The 22,115-nt window shown below is 42.7% G+C and overlaps 2 protein-coding genes across 3 annotated transcripts; one reads left to right on the forward strand and one right to left on the reverse strand.

The window, feature by feature from the left end:
* Positions 1–9,597: 9,597 nt before the first annotated feature.
* Positions 9,598–15,130, forward strand: chgb (chromogranin B). The gene is made up of 7 exons (XM_070986819.1): positions 9,598–10,096; positions 10,252–10,298; positions 10,401–10,491; positions 11,508–12,978; positions 13,187–13,286; positions 13,534–13,644; positions 14,715–15,130. The coding sequence occupies exons 1-7, from the start codon at positions 10,051–10,053 to the stop codon at positions 14,793–14,795; spliced, it is 1,947 nt and encodes a 648-aa protein (XP_070842920.1). The 5' UTR covers positions 9,598–10,050; the 3' UTR covers positions 14,796–15,130.
* Positions 14,920–20,848, reverse strand: trmt6 (tRNA methyltransferase 6 non-catalytic subunit). Of its 2 annotated transcripts, none has more exons than XM_070986820.1 (12): positions 20,554–20,848; positions 20,126–20,253; positions 19,832–19,941; positions 19,433–19,524; positions 19,246–19,329; positions 19,024–19,148; positions 18,713–18,883; positions 18,289–18,446; positions 17,805–17,890; positions 17,037–17,139; positions 16,622–16,708; positions 14,920–15,811 (listed from the first exon to the last, which is right to left on the reverse strand). In XM_070986820.1, the coding sequence occupies exons 1-12, from the start codon at positions 20,658–20,660 to the stop codon at positions 15,650–15,652; spliced, it is 1,413 nt and encodes a 470-aa protein (XP_070842921.1). In that variant the 5' UTR covers positions 20,661–20,848; the 3' UTR covers positions 14,920–15,649. The 2 variants fall into 2 exon arrangements, with proteins under 2 accessions (XP_070842921.1, XP_070842922.1); XM_070986821.1 differs by lacking the exon at positions 14,920–15,811 and adding an exon at positions 16,436–16,514 and having other exon boundaries at positions 16,584–16,708; positions 20,554–20,839.
* Positions 20,849–22,115: the final 1,267 nt, after the last annotated feature.

Genomic DNA, 22,115 nt, shown 5'->3' on the forward strand with positions numbered 1-22,115 from the left:
CCTCTGTATCCAAGAAAGAAGCACTTCCATCCATGAATTTATTTTGTGTATTTGTTCACATTTGGGTGTTTTCGTGAATGCCCACAAATGGTAACGCAGCAGCGGTTAAACAGGATGTAAACACTGTGCCTTGAATATTTAGTCATCGTTTTGCACAACAAACACAGCAAGCATGTTTGCTCCCTTGTTAGCAGAACACATGTGACAGATGTCCACCTGGAGTGGATCCAGTTTATGTGGTCAGCCTCTGCAAATAAGCTTCTCAGAAAATGATTTTCGATGAAAAAAATGAATGAACATATCTGGATATGTGTATGTGCCATAAATATTGTGGCAAAAGACTTCAAACACACATCGAATTAAACAAATTGAAAGTGTTTAAAATGTGAACTAATAAGATTTTCTATTTAATTCCTTTAAACTTAAAGGCCTCCTTGAATGTCACAGAGATGTTTCCCTTGAGGCACTGCCTAAGTGACAACCTTTACACTTTTGATCCTGAGGAAAAATTTTAACTAAATAATCCACTTTCCACCTGAGTGCTGCATGCCTCAATTATGACTCCGTACCACTTGATGTTATCGCCCCTGTGAACAACGCTTAAGCTCAGTGTCAATTTAACGAAAGAGCTGAATGTCACAGTGGGAAAGCTGCTTCAGGGCAGATCAATTGTCTTTAATATGATGGCAATATGAGAGACTAGTAGGATAGTATAACTGTCTATCTATTGGATGCTAGAGAGCATTAAAGCCATAAAATCACTCTTCCTTTGCAATCAGTACATTTTACATGTTTTATTCAATATCTACTACACTTTCCTGGGCAGGAAAAAATGACATCACCCACAGTAATGTAATGTTTTTACAACCTTACTAGTCAAAGTTGTTCCTGCAGGTATTTTGCAGGAACAAATTTTTCGAGCACTTAATCCATAATTGCAGTCCGAATTATGCAACAAAAGATATCAGCCAGAGTGGTGACAGAGGGCCTAACAAACCAAGGCCACTGAAATGATTAGCACTAAATTGCAGTTCTGCAATACACCGTGTCTTGGGTGCCTTTCCTGGGCGGCAGTTACCAGGGAAAAATCAATGACATGAAAAGCCTGTGCCAATTCGTGATTTAAAAGAGCTCTTTAAAAGAGGCGTCTCAGAAAAGACACAGGCCAATCTGTGCAGTCAGAAAGTATTTTAATTAAATTAAAATCTGCGTTCTGATTTATTGGACAGCAAGGTTAACTAGGCAGCGAGGAAAATTAGTTTTTTTTAAATGTAATTTAAGCCGCTGTTTATTGTGCCTATGAGGAACAAATGGACAAGAAACTGGAAAAGTCTCCTCTCTGAGCTTTTTCATGTGACACAATGAAGTCTGTTTGTCAGAGTGCTACAAGACGACTGCAGTACATCAGCAACAAAAGACTGACTGACAAAGGAGGGACTTGAAAGCTCGCACTTGCATTCTTTAAAAGTGTCTCTTATGTCAAGAAAGTGTTGGTTTTGCGCTTTGTCAAGGGCCATCTGTGTGCAAATGCATCCACATGCAGTCTGCCATCAATATGCAATACAACAAGAGCACACATATCATGCTATACAAATCAATAGTGAATGATTAGAGTTTTAGAATTCAGTTGATAGCAACGCTAATAAACTGTTTGATGGCCCCTGTGGAAAATTTGCATCAATCTCCTGTGCACAATTGTGCATCTGCCTGGCTGACAGAGTTGTGTAATAGGGCTAGTTTGCATTTACACATCAAAATCACTACTCATGATGAAAACCCAGGAGAGGAGAGCGCATGCAGCAATACTGCCCCATTAAATTTTCATTCACTGCAGAGGCTCGGTACAAAAGGTTTGCAAACATCTTCAGCTGTGTGGCGGCCAATCCTTTGTTATGTTTAGGGTGATGAAATATGAATGATGAACAGCCGCAGCAATAATTTCAGAAAGCGCAGCTTTGTGTCTGAAAATCATTCATATGAAAATGAGATTAATGCTCTACTACTATACGATTCACTAACTACTTTAGTAATGAAAACTCTGCATCTTTCTTCCAGACTAAGATGAAGTTAGAGAGGATTGTTACATGTGTTATCATTGAGGCACTGAAGCACTTAGAGGCCCTAAAAATTATTTAGCTTATTTTAGCTTCATGCTATGATGCAGTTAGGTCTTAAGATACACATACACTTTTCTGCTAAAGTTTGGGTTATTTCACTTTTCTGTGGACCATTAAATTCTTTTGAATAGTTTAGATGGGCATGTTGGCCTGTCAGGAATTGTTTTTTTGGCTTTATCTCAATTTTTTTTTCTGTATCTATAGATGATCAATCATCTAAACACTATGAGGTTTCCTGTGGGGTACCACAAGGATCAGTTTTTGGACTGTTACTTTTTCATTTGTACATGCTACCCCCTGGGTAGTGTCGTTAGGAGGCACGGCATTTCTTTCCACAGCTATACTGATGACACTCAGCTCTATTTAGCCATGACTCACTTGCTAACTGAATTTTAGATATAAAAGCATGCATATCAGAGAGTTTTTTACACCTCAACAAGGATAAAACAGAAGCACTGATCGTTGGTTCAAAGGCTCAGGGAGAGAAACTGGCCTCCAAACAAAATACTTTAGGACTCAACCCAAGCCAAGAAGAAAGAAATGATTTTTGACTCTGATTTTAATTTCAGGCTGCACGGTGGCACAGCAGGTAGTGCGCGTGCCTCACAGCAAGAAGGTTGCCGGTTCGATCCCCGGGTCAGGCGGGGCCTTTCTGTGTGAAGTTTGCATGTTCTTCCCGTGCATGCGTGGGTTCTCTCCGGGTACTCCGGCTTCCTCCCACAGACCAAAAACATGCTCATTAGGTTAATTGATGACTCTAAATTGTCCGTAGGTGTGAGTGTGAGTGTGAATGTTTGTTTGTCCTTGTGGCCCTGCAATCAGCTGGTAACCGGTTCAGGGTGTACCCCGCCTCTCGCCCATTGTAGCTGGGATAGGGTCCAGCCCCCCGCAACCCCGAAAGGGATAGGCGGTATAGATAATGGATGGATGGATGGATTTTAATTTCAAGGCTCATGTGTGAGGTGTCAGAAAAAAATAGCATTTTATCATTTGAAGGACATCTCCAAAGTGAGGCCATTTCTGTCTGTGAGCAACACAGAGACTGATGCATACTTTTACAACTAGCAGGTCACACTGAAGAATTCAACACATTAGTTACAATTAATTCAAAATTCTGCTTATTCAATGTGCTTTGGTGGTGGTGTTTTACTATGTATTAGTCTCTGAATCCATTTTTTAAAGCTCATCTTTTGTCAATCGCTTGTAAAACACTTTGACTTACATTTGATTGACTGATTTGTTGATTAATTGATGAACTGAATGAAAATCTGATCACAGCTGTGGGCTTGTTTTCTTATATTACCAACACTGTCAATCAAAACTCTTACCTCCTAAAAAACTACAGATGTTTTTCCCCAACTTTAACTTTGATTGCTATTTCGTCATGAATATACAGAAATATATAGAGGGCAGTGTAAGGAAAGTATGGCATCAAACCACTTAGAAGTGATTTAAAATGCAAAAAGAATGAGTTGTAATACTGATGTTTTGTGTGATTTATGTAACAGTGAAGCTGTCCTGGTATGTTGTTGTGTTGAAAGCCTGATGACTGCATGCACAGTGGATGAATACTGAGCGAGTGGACAGGTACTGAAGGCTTGAATAATGAAAAAATGTCTGGATAACAGAGCAGAGCAGATAAGGATTTAAAAGATAAGAGCCACCATCTTGGACAGTTACTGTGCAGCTTTGCTCTGGATTCTCTCTGTTCTTTGGACTCTGAGACCTGTATGCATACGTGACCACAGTGCAATAAACATTAAGCCAAAGGAATACTGTGTTCACTTCTGTTTCACTGCCTAAAATCACCTGCACTAGATAAGATGATGTTTCAGCCAACACAACAGCAGCATCTGAAAATACAGAAAAACAGAGATTTAGGTTGCCTCACAGTACAGCTAATAAGCCGTCATGTAGTAAAAAGAAAATGTGCATGTCTTCAACATGTATTGCACATGTCTCAGCGACAAAGACAAATCTATTATTCAGGTTCAGACATAGTGAAAACCTCGTATCAGTGTACCGTAAATCACCTTTAGCTCAATGATAAGCTTGAGGTTATAAATCTAAATATATCATACTTGTCAAGCAGAGCACATTTTCTACTCGTACTGACATAAAAGATTTAGTGGATTATCATGGTACCATGCCAGAGGGACCTTAGTGGGCTTTTTTTCTCAGTAGGCTTTTGACTACGTTGCATAGAAAACATGGCTGTTATTAGATAAAAATGCACTGAAATACAAGTGGAAATAGTTTCACCTCTCAAATAGAAATTCCCGGTTACCAAAGAGCACTTGGTACAAAATCAACATTGATATGGTGGCACGGTGGACAGTGGTAACACTGCCTCACAGCCAGAATGTCCTGGGTTCGATTCCTGTCTGGGGTGCTGTGGGCGCTGGGGGGCGTGTCCTCCACCATGCCTTAGGTGCCTACTGCCCTTTGTCTCAAGGCCTTTCTGTGAGGAGTTTGCATGTTCTCCCCGTGTTCACCTGAGGTATCCTCCACAAAAAAACCCACTAAAAACATGCAGGAAGATCACCACCTGACCAATGGTGACAACAAAGAACTGGGTCCTTGGGCGTTGCTGTTGGCGGGCAGCCCACCGCTCCTGGTCTGCCGCGGAAGAAGGTCTTACCAGGATGGGTCAAACACGGTGGAATAATTTCACCAAAAGCATGACATGTGCATGTTGTGTGGTGATTAATAAAGTATGGATCTTAATCTTAATCTTAATCTTAATCTTAATCTTAATCTTAATCTTAATATCAGCATCATCTGGAGGGATAGAGGTAACTGACATCACTGTATATACACAAAACCAGCAAATCAATACAAAGCAGCCTAAAATGAAGACAACATAAAGGACCGAAAAAGAAAAATGGGATATGGCTGAAATATGAATTAAAATTGCAAAAGCAAAACACAAACAAAAAAAGGAATTATTGTGCAAAATGATTAATATGAGTGATAAACTACACCCTTTTGGAGGACATTATTAGCGTTAGCAATTACACTCAACATGTATTTTACACATCACTATAAATTGATGCACACTCATCCAAACTGTGTGTTAAACACCAGAGATATTCTTTAGGCTGCTTGAGCTATTTTCCAGCTGCCCTCGCTGTGCTGAGCAGTGTTGATGTTGCATCATTCTTCCATAACCCTGTGACTTTTATCAGCGCATTTCAGTAAACAGCTAACCATATTAAAAATGAGCTGGTCCTGCAGTACTGTAAGTGCTGCTGGTGATACATCTTTCCTCAGACAAGACCCGGGTGTGATGGCCTGTCTATGACTCAGGCTTGGGCTGTCAAAATGTCACCCAGTGTGATGATATCATCTAGAATTGATTTTATTGTGGATATGGAGCTGCCACAGAAGCGAGAGAAATTGGTGTACAGCAAAATATGATCCTGTGATGATAGACAGACTCACCCTTGACTGTTTCAGAACATTATTTTGCTCAAGTTGCACAAAAAACTGCTTTTACTGTTAACATTGCATGTGATTTCATTGCACGACACCTCTTAGAGCAGCAGTTCTGAAGCAACAGTGCAATAAGAGCTACACACAAGCACGCTGAGCAGCTAGTGTAACTGGCTTAATGGTCATTATTCTTCTGAGAACAATATACTTTTAGAGGTGTCACAAGACTCAGAAAGACTGACCTACTCTACCCCATTCATAATTTATTCACATTTATCCTTCGTCAGCTGTTCTCATCAGCCTCTTTTCCCTGAAGACCTCATTAGGATCTTCATCTTTATGCTCATATTACTGAAGTGAAACAATTTTACTAAAACACAGCCTGCATTGATAAAGAAATACTCATGGGTCATGACACAAGAACTCAAGTATGCAATTCACACACACACAACCACTCACGTGCACACGGACACCACAAGTACTCACTGTGTCTTAGCACTCATGTGGACTTTTATTTTCCATGTTTCACTTCAGGTTCTGTCCAGGATGCTTAATTATGGAGTTGAATCCTAATTTACGACAGAGAGAAGCCATCAGAGCCAGAGGATTTGAGAAGGAAATCTGATAATTAAGTATTACATATTATAATTAGCCCTCACCTGCTTATCCGGCAATGAGTATAATCCCTGTATTACACTATAAATCACAGCTGAATCTGCTTTATGGGCCATTTGAATCTTGCGGAGGCCATTTGGGTCCTATTGAGTGCTGTAGAGAAAGCACCCCGCTGCTACAATAGTGATGCTAATAGCATTACAGACGGCAAATAGAGCACGAGCCCTCTATCATCCTCTTTGATGAATGCATAAACAACGAGTAGCTTTTTAATGAGACCTGCATGTGTCATATGTAACCACACTTTCCATTCTTTGCCTGCCTCCTCTGTTATCCAACACTACTTCACTAAGGGCCTATAGTAATAACCTGGCGGGGTACCGCAGCGTATTCTGCAGAGTTCATTGAGTATCCAGCAGCTAATGGATGGGTAGCGTTTGATTAGCCCTGCAATGGGTCAACTGCCGCAGGGCCTTAGAACTCCAGGAGCCCAAAAGCTCCTGGCGTATTTTGCTAATTGAATAGAAAATTTGCTTGAGGATGTGTTGCCCTAAAACACAGTATCCAGTCACCGTGGTGGATTTAAAGGTGAGTCCTGTTTTATACTTTAACTTAATCTTGACAAAGAGGGTCACTGTGTCAACAATGTTAAGGGAAAACAGACATGCAAGCAGCTCTGTGCTAAAGTACAGAGGTGCTTTTTAAGTTAACAGAAGAGGCTGCTTGAACAGGTTTTGTTTTCAGTAACGTTTTTTTAAGCAGTTAAGTTAAGCAGTCTGTGTTAATATTCTTGGTAATTGTGCTTCCGGGCTATTATGTTTGAGCAATTATCAAGATAATATCATATTTCAACTTAATTAGTGAAAACTTTTGAAAAACTTTAGATCTTATATCAGATTGTGTCTCCTGAAAAAGAAAGTAAAACTGCGTCTTTCTCAACAAAATGTCAGACAATAATAACACACTGAACAGACACATATCATCAAAAGTAAGTGCACTTGACCACAGATGACCGTCCACAGACTCTCCTATTGTTCATGGAACATCATCAAAGTCTCACAGTAGTTTGGAGCCAAACATGAAGCTTGTCCCCTCCGATGATCAAAGCCCGTGCCGAAGCTTTTACAAGCGGCGCGTTGCATTGTGAGCCACTCGTCTTTTTTTCATACATGTTCGTGGTCGTGATGAAAGGGCCGGTGTTGTTGCAGAAAGGGACCGATCTGAGTCGTGCTCACACAGCCTGTCTGAACACATCAAGCTTTCCCTCTCAAATCCCCCCCCCCAACCCCTTCACTGCCTGTAAGCTCCTGTATCTTCATGGCTCACTAAAATATTAATCAGGCCTAGAGGGATGGCAGTAAGGCCAGGAAAACACATACAGTGTCGCATGTGAGTGCACACGCATTCAGGGGCACACACACATTGTTCAGAGCATGGGGCTTGTATAATTTAGTGCTTCAGTGCTTTTGATATCTAGTGGCTGGATGGTTCACAGTGCAGTACTGAGCCTCAGTCACAGACATGATTTCCTCCCCGGGGACAGCAGAGGAAACTGCAGAGCACTGCTACCTTGCTGCTGCTCACTGTACACAACACATGAAACAGGAAATCTATCATTCTCACAGAAGAAAGGGTTCACTGCTCGCTTTGGATCAATGAGTTTTGGTTGGGTGGAGGATATAGTGTCTGATGTTACAGTTTTATGCTCTGACCAGTAATTGTATCACTTACCACAATGGAGCCTGTCTGCAGTAACAAAGACAGACGTCAGTAACCAGTCACGTTGGCACGAGAAGCACTGACGAGAGAGCAGATTTATGGAGCACGATAGTCTCATTTTGCTTGCAGCTGTTACACTTCATGCTTATGGCTTCCAAGACATGATTGAATTTGAATGTACGCTGCCATACATAAAGGTCAGTGCCTGCTGTGTAAACATCTCATGTAAACATTTGCACCATCATGCATTTTTAAGCATCTACACAGGATACTGTGAGGCATTGTAGATTTATGGTAGCCCAAAGTCTCAAAGGGGTCACTTTTTGACTTGTGTTTTTCTTCTGTCAGAGTGAACGAATATGCATTGAGGAAGAACAAATCTCTGTACAAGCGAACAAGAAAGAAAAAATCATGCAAAGTGCCAAAAATGAAGATGCCAGCAGTTGTCGGTTTGAATGTTCTGAGCCGTGCTGAGCTGAGCCTACTAACTTTGAGCTCTGTCGCTGCACATGTCAGCTCATCCCAATCCGGGGATTGTTATGAAGACAGCAGCAGTCACAGATTAAGATACTGTTCATGCATTGCCTAGTTACTGTCCTGACACACAGACACACAAAAAAACTTGCACTTGTTAAGATTTTTTTTTTTTTTTTTTGTTTCTCTGCAGGTGTGTTCTTTTTAAGGTACCCGAGTCACCTAATACTCCTGATGAGAGCAACAGTAACTGCAGGCAGAATGGAACCAAAGATAGCACAGGAAACAATGCACATGCTCCTCTGATACATGTCACTTGAGTGTTAAAGGAAGGTCTATACTATGCAGGAATTGTTGGTTACTGCTTATAAATGCAACATTCAAACTTGGCCAGTCCTTCCCAGCTCAGTGCAAGCTACTCGTCACCTCTCTCACCTGCATGCTGTATTTAGCCGTGGGCTACACACCTACTGCCCAAAGGCTGCAGCTGAGAAACATCCTAAACACACTTTTGGAACTTAAACTTCCTGTTCTTTATTGACTTCCCACAGTGATTGATTTTATAATGCTTATGTTTTTATGTTGTAGTCTGTAATTTATGGCTGTTTCCATGCTGTTTGTGGGAAAAAAAAAAAAAAAAAAAATCAACCCAGGGCCAATAAAGTTTTCATTCACTCAAAGTAAGAAGAAAAAAACGGCAGAAGACAGGGTCTCTGCAGATAAATAGGCCACACTGCTCCCACTTGTACTGGGTCATACGTTTTGAGAGTATGAGTCTGCAGGCTACATTTTTTAAGGAAAATCCTGAGTAGTATAGGCCTCCTTTTAATCACAGCAACTATTGATCCAGGTCTCCATTAACTAGTTTTCCTCTACTGGTGCATAAGCTCCCACTGGGAAGTGGATGGGATGTGTTAAAGGTTGAATGAATTATTGAGGGGTCTGTTGGTCTAATTTCTGAGTCAGGTTTGGTCAGGACTCTGTGACTGTACATGTCCACTTTAGCTTTTTTTTTTTTAATATATATATATATATACATATATATGTTGCTTAAGCCTACATTACAATAAATCATTTAAGCAAACATAAACAGTAGGACATCACTGCAGCTGGGACTAAAGAGGAGAGAAAAAGGAGAACATGAGTCGCACATGAGTTGATTTAGAAAGCAGCATAAACATAGGCTGAGCTGAATCAACTTCAAAATAAAAACATTAGAAGTCCTCACATAAGAATCACATTGCCTAAGAGCGCACGAATCCTCTGATGTTGTGTCCACCCTCTGTCCCCTGTACCTGTCTGTCCTCAGGCGTCTCAAGGCATTAAACACAAGCACGCATGGACCCTAATTGTACCCTCTCGTCAATCTGTTCAAACGATCACCTGAATGACCTGTGACACTAACTAAATCTGCTAATTCGCTTGTCACAAAATGTCGTGCACGCATCAAATTTCGCTCCCATCACTCTCTTCGCAGGTCTAATGAGTCATGACATTAACAGAGCCTAAAGCCCTCCTCCCACGCTCCCCCAGCCCACTCCTCTCTGTATTTGAGGCGCTCCTCTGCTCCGTTCCTCAGAGCAGCGGGCGCCCAGTCAGCGCAGCTCTCCCCTGCCGCTACGGAGAGGACGGGAGCTGGTAGCTTTTTCTTCGCCCCGCGTCTTCTTGGATATACCCTCATCTCGCCAAGATGAGGCTTCTTTTTGCTGTCGTTGCGGTTGCGGCTTTGTTGACAGGTAGGTGGAAGCGTGGTGGGATTTCTTCTCGCAGAGCGCTGTTAAGTTAGAGAGCGCAGTTCAGGACCATGGACAGAGACTCAGATGAGTCTTACACTTCAACGCAATGCCTCATTTGACTCGTTTGAACTGAAATACTGTATTTTCCAATGCAGGAAATCGGGCACTTCCAGTGGGAAAAGAAGGGCAGAGAGAAGATACGGTATGCTTTTATTGTGCAGTTTGATCATGAAGTTTAAAACAGCAGCCGTGAAGACACTGAAGGCAGAGGAGCAGTAAATATATATTTATTTGTTTATTGCAGGTGACACGATGCTTGGTTGAAGTCCTGTCCAAAGCTCTCTCCACACCGGACTCCCAGCTGGATCAGGAATGCAAAGACATCCTCCAAGCAGGTTTGTAGCAGAAGCTGATTTTTCAACAGGGCCATCATTCTAATATATTTTCTGGGGACACATCCCCTCAATATTCAAAAATGCTCAAAATGCCCGCCAAATATATTAATATTAAAATATAAATGAAAAAATTATGCAATGAGAGGCAACCATGCACTGTCGTCTGAAATAATCATGAGCAAATGTAGTTGTAACTAATTTAGAACAAGTTGCCAGTATTGCTGGTTGTAGTATTATGGTGCACTGCAGTTACGTGTGAGGTTTGTCCAAGTGGTGTTGCCATACGCATGCAAACCATTACTAGGCTGGGTGGGTACAATTTTATCACACTTTAAATGCTTTTAAATCTATTAAAAAATTGAAAATTAGAATGAGATCTGTCAGCTGTGGTAGTTTTTGTAAAGTGTTAAGATAATTTTCTGAAAGGTTTCTTCTGGCAATAAAGCTAAATTTCTGTCAGAATGTTAGCTAGCTAGCATTAGCTTGCCCGCAGCCCAAACAGTCTGAGTTATTTCTGCTCGTTAGCTTTGTGTAAAGTTAAAATCCGTTAATCTATGCTGTTGATGGGACACTTATTATTCTAAAACTGTACCAATAATAGTAATTCATTTCAACCAGGACATGTGTGACAATAAATAACAACTAAAAACTAATATAAATAATAGTTTATGGTGAAAAGAGATGATTTGTGAGTGCTAATCAGTCAGCAATTTCTAACACTAGCTATCATAGCGAAGCTAACTGGAAATGTTGACTCCATGGCTACGACTTTGCTTTTCAGTGTGCATGGAGAGTAGTACTAGTTAAATATTCAGGAGACCCTTACCCTCTTACTCAGTACAGTAGCTTGTAATTAGACCTATCTATCAAACAGGTGATTAACCAGTTTGATCAATACAAGCTGGGATTTGGTCTAAAGGCTGAAGTCTGATAAGAAATCTGTCATTACTTACCTGTCCCCAAGAGCTATATTAAGTAGATCTTTACACCTCTTTTGATCTTTTGTTCTGTCACAGGGGTTAAACATGTCCCACTGGATAAGAAGAATGCAGAGGGGATAGTAACTAATGGAGAGGTGGTCAAAGGTCATCCTGAGGTGCCTGAGACAAAGGGAGCAGACCTGAAGGACATTGAGGCTCTCCTGAAAACCGTGGAGGAAAAAACAGAAATCCCAGAAGACGAGCGCAGCCAAGAATCCTGGAGTCTGGGTAATGAGAAGAGACACGAGAACGATGAAGAGGAAGAACGAGAGAAGAGGAGCAGCTGGAAGCCTGGAAGATTCCACCAAAGGAAACACAAGCGAGGAGAAGAAGAAGAGGACAACGAGCGCAGTCAGGAGAGTTGGGGGTTAGAGGAAAAGAGATCGGAAGAAGAAGAAGAAGGCGAAGACAGAGAGAAGAGGAGCTGGAGGCCTGGGAGATACCACCAAAGAAAACACAAACGAGATGAGGAACCTTTAGGAGACGAGAGGGAGGAGCCAGAGGAGGAACGTAGCCAGGAATACTGGGATGTGGACAAAAGGCATGGGAATGACGATGAGGAGGAGCGATACAAGCGCATATGGAAGCCCAAACATCGCTACCACCACAAGAGAAAGCTCCACAAGCGTGGTGAGGAGGAGGATGAAGGCGACGATCGCAGCCAGGAATATTGGGGTCTTGACGATGAGAGGGACAAGAGGGAATGGAGGGCTGGAAGGTACCACCAAAGGAGACACAAGCGTGATGAAGAGCTGTCAGAGGAAGCCAGGGAAGAACCTGATGAAGAACGCAGCCAGGAATCATGGGACTTTGATACTGGAAGAGACAAAAGAGAGTGGAGGGCCGGCAGGTACCACCAGAGGAGACACAAGCGTGATGAAGAGTTGTCAGAGGAAGCCAGGGAAGAGCCCGATGAAGAACGCAGCCAGGAATCATGGGACTTTGATACTGGAAGAGAAAAGAGAGACTGGAGGGCCGGCAGGTACCACCAGAGGAGACACAAGCGTGATGAAGAGTTGTCAGAGGAAGCAAGGGAAGAGCCTGATGAAGAACGCAGCCAGGAATCATGGGACTTTGACACTGGAAGAGACAAGAGAGAGTGGAGAGCTGGCAGATACCACCAGAGGAGACACAAGCGTGATGAAGAGCTCTCAGAGGAAGCCAGAGAAGAGCCCGATGAAGAACGCAGCCAGGAATCATGGGACTTTGACACTGGAAGAGACAAGAGAGACTGGAGGGCTGGAAGGTACCACCAGAGGAGACACAAGCGTGATGAAGAGCTCTCAGAGGAGGAAAGAGAAGAGCCAGACGAGGAACGCAGCCAGGAGTCCTGGGGCTTGGACAAAAGAAACGGAAAAGAGGAGGAGGAAATAGAGAAGCGCATATGGAAACCAAAACATCGATACCACCATAAAAAGAAATTTCACAAGCGTGGCGGAAGCTCATCAGAAGAAGACGAAGAACAGAGGGATGATTCAGAGGAATACAAGGAGGCGGCAAAGGACAGGTACTTCTATCCTCAGTCAGATCTGATAACTTCTGCTCTTTGTTTGTTTGCATTCTGGAGCACAGCAGCCTGCACAGTTCAGTATGACATGTCTGCAATCAGCAGGGATCAGAACAAGATTCTGCATAAGAAATGACCGAACCTCTTCAGCAGTGTACATGTGCTGGCATAAAAACTTCTGGTAGAACGGCATCTAATTGTTTTTCAGGTATCTGGCAGAGAAGCGCAATCCCTGGATTTTCAGAGGCTACTACCATCCTGCGTGGTATAAAAGGGATTCAGATGAGCACGCTGCAACCTCGAATAAGGTGGGCATTGTGACACACATAATGCCTCATATGAAACAGAATGAACGTAGATGCACAGCTTTGGAGACTTGAAGACTCAGCCTAAACATACTGAGGAAATGTGATCTAATTTTTAAAAAATATGTCCTTGGGTAATTTTATACATTTTCTGAGCTTATTAAAGACCCATACATTTTCTAAACAACATGCTCAGTGTTTCTTCATCATCATTTTGGCCCTAATCTGGTTCTGCCTTGAATGTGTTCAGATGGACGAACTGGCCAAGTTGCTGAGCTATAAGATAAACCAGCTGGCCAACCACTCTAATCAGGAGGAGGCAAAGAAGAGCATGTACCAGAGAGCACTTACTGCGCAGGAGGTAAGACCTTCACGAGCGGCGACAAAATGAGCTTCATGATTGATGTGAGGATGTATTTGCTGTCATGTTCACTTTGTTAAAACTCTAACTAGACCACTGAGCTGAAGCCTGGAGAAGCCGTTACGTTATCTACAGTACATACAGTGATTCACTGTGCAACGCAGAATCCCACAGCCTGATACTTGCACTTGTTAACAGTACTGTTTAGCAAGGCAGTTTAAAAATACATGCAAATCTAAGAGTCCAAGAATCTTTTTCAATGTAGATGCATTTGTAGGTTTCATTTTTTTTCTGCTTCCATGCCTCTTTTCCATAAAAAAAGGGCAATCTTCAGTCGCCCCCATATATTCAGCTGACCCAGTAAAGCCATGAGGCACATCAGGTTCCTCCACCACTCTACTTCACTGGGGGAAAAAAAGCAGCCATGCTCATTATGGAAATCTCCAGTCTACATGGGGATGTCAGGATTTAGCCTTCAGAACCAAAGAGCATCAGTGAATATGCATCTGTGCGAATGCACATCAAGAACTGTCCCTCGTGAGCACGTCCCAAACGCACGAGGATCAGCGTGTTCATGGCCAGTGACTCGTTCCTCAGCTCTGGCAAACCTAGAACGGGTTTTTATTGCTCAGCCCAGCTCTTGTTCACAGCATGTCTTTCAAAATTTGATCTCCCTGCTTTTTTCTATGTGCACCAGCTTTTTATGACCGTTGCGTTAATCACACAAAGAGCCTCAATATTATTGCCTCCCGGAGTAACCAAGTCATAATATACCCACTCACAAGAGAGCAACGGCCTGTAGATACTTGGAGTCAGAAAAAACAAATCCGGGAGTAGGAGGCATCGTGATGATCACTTCTAAGGCACCATGACTCAAGGGATAACAAGGGAGAACGTGTAATCTAAATTACCGATTCGGCATATTTAGATTTGGAGCTGGCATGGGAAAATAATCTTAATTTATGCTAATTTAATCCTCATTGATATTCCATACACGGTGACTGTTCAGATGCCACATGTTATAAAGTGATAGTTTAGTGGCTGATGTGTAAATATGCCTTGTTTTTCAGGAAAAGGAGCTGGAGAGCCTTGCAGCGATGGACATGGAGCTGCAGAAAATTGCTGCCAAGTTGCATGACAACAGCGCATAAGTGCAGGATGGACAGCGTCTCACTTCACCATCAGTGGATAAAAGCTGCTGTCTTTCCATGTGTCTGCCAATGTAGTGTGCTTACAGTGTTGAAAAAGCCAAAAAAATAAGACAGAAAAAACCCTGGAGCCTTGCGAAAAACATTTTATCAACTTGTTGTATCATATTTGTGATATTTTGATGTTCTCAGTAATCAGCATGGGAATGGTTTTGATGTTTATATATATATGAGAAACTATCAAAATAATGTGAGACAAGTTATTCAAATAATTGTGTTCTGAAGAGTTTGTTCAGTCTGCTCTCAATAAAAGGAGTTACATTCTGGGACCAAAGAAATATCTCTCCATTTATTTCCTGTGGAAAAGAAGAAGTGCTCACACACGAGGGTCTTTAATAGTGTTTTTTTAATTCGGTGCAGATGCAGATGTGACCCACAGTGAAGCTGTGTGAGCAACTGGATCAAGTAACAAATGGCACTTCCTGCAGGGATAACAAAATAAAAAAGGTTAAAAGCCAGAGAGCATCAATTTGGAAGGGGCAAAAAAAAAATGTTTCTACACCTGGTCTCAAGGCATAAGACATAAATCTGTCTCTTACTCTCACAAAACACACAAAAGATTATTTCAGCAGTTCCTTGCGTAACACATACACTTACAGACTCCTCCTCAGCATTACGCCTTCATCTGCACTGATCTGAATACACAAGACAGGAGAAAGGGCTCTGATGAATGCAAACCAGACACGACGTCTCCCTCATTCCAGATGTGTCAAATCAGTTCAGCGGACAGAGAAGTCCATCCTGGAGGAGAATCCCTACGAGCCACTGGTAACGTGCCCTTAAAAGATTCGATGTGTTTATCCTTCAGCGCCTGTCAGCTTCAGTCTCTTTGGTGCTGGTTCCTCGGCTCGCTGGGAGCCTGCGGCTCTGGGGCAGTCCGTGGCGACCGTCGTTCCTGAGAGGAGGTAGCCCCCGCCACCGCTCATCAGCAGCAGGGGATGTGTCCTGTTAGGCAACACCTGGGGATACAGTGCAGAAATACAGTCAGGAGAAATGAATTCTACAGGAAGAGCTGCAGGAAATAACACTTTGGTCTGGAGGGGAAGATCTCTTTGAGGAGGCAAACACTTTGTGTGCAGCCGGTTGATGCACAAGCAGGAAGAAAAAATAAGAGCAGGGGGAGCAAATGGTGGGTGTGTAGTAACGGATCAGAGGCAGTGACAAGAATCTTATTCCAAAGAACCGATGCTGCAGAGCAGTTCGAGTAATACAAAGTGGACAGAATTGACTTTCTTCTTCTGTCTCTAAATGAAAGACTCGCTTAATTAGTGGATTGATTCAGCAGCAACAATGCTGCTAATTGATTTAATGGTTTATGGCGAGGAAAAGTGCCAATCATTAGCAGGCTCCAGCTTCTAAACTGTGACGATTTGCTGCTGTTCTCCGTTTCATATGACTGCAAATTGTAAATACATTCATGGTCAAGCAACACGCAGCAACCAATTCAATAACGTCACCTTGAGATGAGGGAAACTCATCTCACGCCATTTGTTTATTTAATGCGCAGTATGTCATTTCTGCCGCTATGGATCTCTCAGTCAAATGAAAGCAGAAGATGCAGTTTTATGGTGTAGTGAAGTGGTGTGGGATCACCCATTCCTCACGCTCTGATGCATCATCTGGTGTTTCTTGTAGCATACAGTGTGTTTTTAGAGCTTTACTCTGCTGAAAACAGCTGCCTGACACATATCACACTGACACAAATAATGAGTCCAGCAGCTTTAACTATACAACTCAAAGCATCCACATGATGCGGATTCAAACCTTACCTGGTAATGTCTGAGCCAGGTGTCTGTGAGTCTGAGGCTGACCGTGCCGCCGAGTTCCTTGAGTTTATTGTAGCACTCAATGAGAGGCTGCAGAAATCGAGGGGGAAGAGATGAAAAAAGGGCATTAAGAGGAAGACTGCCGAGTCAACATGTCGACACGCAAGCATGCACATGCCTGCGCCCACGCACACGCTGATCTTTTTCGCAACATAAGCACAACAGAGGTAATAAGTGCTGGGACGTGATAAGCATCGTAACTCCTCGGCAGCGACAGGGATGTCCGCTGCTGTAACGTGTGAGGACATTCCCTACTGGAACCCCAGGCAATAAAAACCTGTGTGCGGCAGCTGCTAATGAGAGCAACAGTGATAATGCTCATTCAGGGGGGATGCCCACAGTGTTGTCGTGGTCTTACCTCTTTGTATTGGGAGTAGACTACAAAAGGCCTGGAGGGGGAGAGGAATTTGAGCAGGCCCATGAGGACTGGACACGGGTGAAAGCGACTGGCTATAACCAACCTGTGTGTGGGAGGCAAACAGATGATCAGGCAAACCTGTCCAACATGAAATACAGTCTACTGCACACTGTATATTACACACTTAATGTGTTAGTTGACAATATCGTAATTTCTCTCATCACTGAGTTATGCTGGGGAGGCTGAAGGATTTAGTTCCTGTTGTAGAGATTAATTTCTTATTTTATGGAGCTGGATGAGAATCAGTAAAAGGGGCTGATTTAGGACTGTTGGGAAAATTGCGCTCTGAGGGACTGTTTATGTTATCGCAGCTATGATGTGGGGAGGACTGATGTAGGAAAGTCAATAGTCTAACCAGATCTATACTCAGACGTCGCCCTTACAACCAGTCATCCATCAATCATTAAAAAGCTATGAAGCAAGATGTTTATATGACAGGAAACTGCAAAGCAATCACTTTGTTCACCTTGTAGAGGCAATGTGTGCGTACTGCTGTGTGTGAGGTCAGAGGATGGCGAAGGATTTAGCATAACTTTTATGGACAGACGCAATCGTTGTACCATTCATCAGTTTTTCATCCCTGGAGATCTATTCTCATTACTGTTGTTTACTACGAGGCGCAACCAAGACCGATAAAGCAAAGGTGGGAGAGAAAGAGGCTGCAAAGAGCAGAGCGGCGCAATGTGAAGAGCTAAATGTGACACCAACCCGTCGGCATTCCTGCCCTCCAGCAGGGCGGCAGTGGCTGCCAGCTTCTTCCGTTTCTCCTCCAGCTTTATCTTTCTTTCCTGAGCCTAAAAAACAAAAACAAGCGAAGAAAAAAAACAAACAAATAAAGTCAGGACATTGACACAAAAATCATCACATTACAAAATAAAATAGAAACAGAAACAATCAACAGTGACGATGAGAAAACAGATGGTGCGTCCTTCCATCAGATTGAGATTACGTGCCTGCTTGAAATGTGTAACAGAGCTTATTGCCGTGGTTTAATGTGGGATCTCATTCCAGATTTTAGTGTTATGTGTGAGAGGATGATCTCTGACAGCTGTGTTTTTAGTGTCTTGGAAGCAGAGCACTAAGTGTTGGAGGCGAGTTAGGATCTGGATTTAATGGCTAGAGGCTCACTCTTGTTACTTACAAAAATAAAAGACACAACAGTAACACAAAAAGAAGAAAACAGTGGACCTACTTTGGCTTCTCTGCGTTTCTCCTTGTTTTCCTTCTCCTGGTCATGGCTCCCATCGGCGCCACTGCTCGCCTCCATGCTCTGCTCCTCTGGACCGGCCTGCTGTTCTGCCTCAGGCGGGTTTTGCTTCTCCTCTGCAGCCATGATGGACTGCTGTGAATCTGTAAAGGAGATAATGTGTATCAGAGGAAGGTCACAGAGCAGATGTGTGTCGTAACCATTTCATTTTTCTACTGCTGAATACAAATTGTCTTATTTTCTAAATGTATGTGTAGTTTGTGAGTAGTGCAAATTTCATTTCTAAAGCATCTATGAAGATATAATCAGAAAATATTTAGTTTTCTTTGGCATTTCAGCGCTAGCTTGTAGCTACTCTGTTTCATTTCTAAACAACAAGGCTGTAAACATCTTGGAGTGAGATCTCTACCAGCACTGGGATCTTTGGCAGTGGTGTCCAGAGTGCCTGCCAGCAGAGCATTGACATGGCAGATGGGAAACTCATGCAGCATATCGTGAAAATGTGCAGGGAAGCCAAAGCTCTCCACACCCGCCCGAACAGGCTCACCTCCTGGGTACATTTGGATCACTGAGCCATAGCCTGGACGAGGAGGAGAGGGAGGGTAGTTACACAAAACGCTGAGTAAAAGGAAACTATATACAGAAGATACATTCTGTGTACAGAAAAAGCTAGAAATCATTCGGTCCAACGCCGCAGAAAAGTTCACAGGAGTGACGTACCCCCCATTCTTTCCATGACGGCTCCGAGCACGAGGCCGGCGCAAGTCTCGAACACCAAAACTTTACTGCCGGCGTGGATGTTCGCCAGAGTCAGCATCTGGGCCAGTGTGTCATACCGCAGGTGGCTGCATCACACAGAAACATGCACATCATACATTCATCTCTGTCCGCGCCAGAAAAACACCGCTTTCAAACATGCCGTCAGTCCATGTGCTGACTCACCAGATCTTCCCCGGTTCCCGACCGTGGTACATCATAGCGAGGATGCGACAGGACGGTTTTAGAATCGTCACGGTGTTTTCATACCTGGAAAAGCGCAAGACGGGAACAACTGATAACACTAATTACAGCACACTACATCATTTTAAGTCTGAAAGAGACGGCGGGTGTATCATCAGAAGAGACTCACTTCTTCTTTTTCTTCTTGATGTACTTATCCTGCGCATATTCAGTCTTATCTTTGAATGTTGAGCTGTTATCTATAAGCTGCTGAATGATTTCCTGTGGAGCAAATACACATACAGTCACCAGTCTCTCCTCCGCCAGATTTGAACGTTTTATCAGATAATTTAACAGATAAGATTCACATAACAAGAAAGAAACAAAAAAACACGACCAAAGGATGCATTTCTCAACACAGACAATACTGGTTGAGGGATTCTAGTCATTGTTGCTTTTGGGTTTTCATGGAATCTGAATGAATCTGATGAATATTACCGAGGCTATTATTCAATAAACAGATCCAACCCACAGCAATGCTGTGACACTTTCCCATTTATAATATGTAATTGCAAAATTTCTGATGTACCTGACCCTTCAGACCTTGCTCTTTGAGCGTCTCGATGTCATCCCTGGTCAGCTTCTGTGATTTTCCATCATCTATAATGTTTCTGTTGTCTGTGCCCGCCTCCTTCGCGTCTGAGAAGAACATATACAGAGATGAGTCAGAGTGAAAATGATAGAGGTTGTCAATGGTCTTTCACGTGTTCATGCGTGCAGAAACAGCATGTGGATCACACATTAAAGTGACATTACTAGTCGCAGCTGTGTAACTCAAACATGAATGTGACTGGTGTGTGCTCCTGAACTGCAGCTTACACACCGGCGGTGCTCTCTGCACTCTTGAGCTTCTGTGGCTGCAAACCTCCAGACACAATCTCGAACGTGGTGCTGTGCAAGTGTCCCACCGCCTTATCCAGGAAGAACCACTGCTTCTCGAAAATCACCTTCCTGTGAATTGACCAGACAGTCACTCAATCAATCAACATCATTTATGACTTACAAATATCGCAATATCTATTAATAGCCTTTATAAGAAGTTCATAAGTATTCCCACGTGTCATTATAACAGTGCCTAGACACAATCAACAATTCATTTCAAAATATATTCAATTATCGATCTATTAGTGAGATGTCACTTGTGGTGTAGCTAGTCCGTTTGTGCCTGAAATCATAATAAAAAAGAGGCACGCAGTGGATCTTATGTTTAGCTAGGAGCAAGGAGTATTTTTGTTGCAGTTTTTGACGTACTTTTTGGGTTGAATCTGCACAGCTTTGAAGATATCTCCTCGTTTCAACACAACGTAGTCCCCTTCTTTAATTCTGCACTGAGAATCATCGTCTCTGTTGTCCGCCATAATAAGGCAGATAAACCAGCTCACCGGTCAGCTGACAGCTCACTACCGCCTCCAGAGAAATATACAGAGTGGTCGTTATCAAGGCACGGTTAAAAAAAGGCACGGAAGCACCCTGAAGTAAAGGCAAAACACAGCAAATTACTGTTCCCACGTGTTAGCTTTCGCTTCCCTAGCTTCTCAGGGCGATTAAACGAAAGCAGACTGCAGATAGTGCCCTGCTTCAACGTTGTCGTCTGTGATTGGCTGGATATACGTTGCTGAACTTGACAGCCAATAGGAGCGAAGTGCGATGACGACGATGTAAAAATGTAGATGTCAGAGTCATCGATAAACGTGGGCTCGGCATGAATACTCACAACAGGGAGGGGGCGCTAAAAAAGTTTCCCTGTGAAGAGCACAGACTGGAGTCACTGGTGATTACAGATACGTGACAGCACGAGTACTTATGAAAGGCTCTGCTTAGATGTAACGTGTTTATGCTTCACAACATGTTGATGTGGCGTCAGAAGACGGTAAACATGGCGCAGGTGTGGAAATATAGTTTGGATTGCATAACTGATTTAATCATGGTGAACGTGTCCCTTAATCTTGCAATTGAAGGAGGCATGTTTTTGGCGAATTTATTTGAGATTATGTAGGACAACATAGCACCCTTCATGGTCCAGTCCCAGTGAGGAGATATAGAATATTTCTATTCAACGTTTTTCATTATTTCTGTCATTAAACTCACCATATTTCAGCATGTTTGCATATATAATATCACAGAATGACAAACATCACATCCTCTTCATAGACGCTAGTTTATTACTGTACATTTAAAGGTGTGCAATATGTCAAATATCAAATATTGTATGACACATTCCTGCACAGTATCTTAGCTTAAGGCTGTATTTTATGATATAGTTATATAAAAGGATAAACTTACAAACCTAACAGCATGGAAGCTGATACTACTGTATTGCGTTTCATCACAGTTAAAAGGTAACAGGGTGCAAACATGGCAGATGTGTGAGCAAGACAACACCCAGCCTGGGTGGGTGCATCTCATTTCCCACCATGGGGCCACAATCTGGTGTTTTATAACTGCTTTCAAACAGTGTGCCAACTCCACCTGCCCACCACTAGTGTACAACAGTGAAGCAGCGAGGCAAGTGAAAGAGCCAAAGAGAGCATCCTACACTGCACACGAAAGAACAGGATCTGGTCAGTTTGTAATAAATAATGCAACCTGGGAGAAATCTTTTGTCTTTTATTTTTTCGTAAACAAAGTATAAAATAATATGCATGACAAAATATACATACAACCCCCCCCCCCAACCCTAAACCCCACAACTCTCCATCCATCACTCTCTGCACACTCTATCATATGCAGTGGACATGGATATCTGAAACAAGACAAAGCCCAATAAACAAGCGATTGCAAAACAAAGAAGTACAAAACAAATACTGTACATA

Source organism: Chaetodon trifascialis, chromosome 19 (genome assembly GCF_039877785.1).
Source record: "Chaetodon trifascialis isolate fChaTrf1 chromosome 19, fChaTrf1.hap1, whole genome shotgun sequence".
Classification (NCBI taxonomy): Eukaryota; Metazoa; Chordata; class Actinopteri; order Chaetodontiformes; family Chaetodontidae; genus Chaetodon; species Chaetodon trifascialis.

Excerpts from the sequence above, each read along its gene's own strand:
- chgb (XM_070986819.1), top strand. The coding sequence starts at position 10,051 with ATGAGGCTTCTTTTTGCTGTCGTTGCGGTTGCGGCTTTGTTGACAG. Across the intron at positions 10,299-10,400 it reads AAGGGCAGAGAGAAGATACG|GTGACACGATGCTTGGTTGA; the intron begins GTATGCTTTTAT and ends TGTTTATTGCAG. Across the intron at positions 13,645-14,714 it reads GAGCACTTACTGCGCAGGAG|GAAAAGGAGCTGGAGAGCCT; the intron begins GTAAGACCTTCA and ends CTTGTTTTTCAG.
- trmt6 (XM_070986820.1), bottom strand. The coding sequence starts at position 20,660 with ATGGCGGACAACAGAGACGATGATTCTCAGTGCAGAATTAAAGAAGGG. Across the intron at positions 19,942-20,125 it reads GAGTGCAGAGAGCACCGCCG|ACGCGAAGGAGGCGGGCACA; the intron begins GTGTGTAAGCTG and ends TGTTCTTCTCAG. Across the intron at positions 19,330-19,432 it reads ATCAAGAAGAAAAAGAAGAA|GTATGAAAACACCGTGACGA; the intron begins GTGAGTCTCTTC and ends GCGCTTTTCCAG.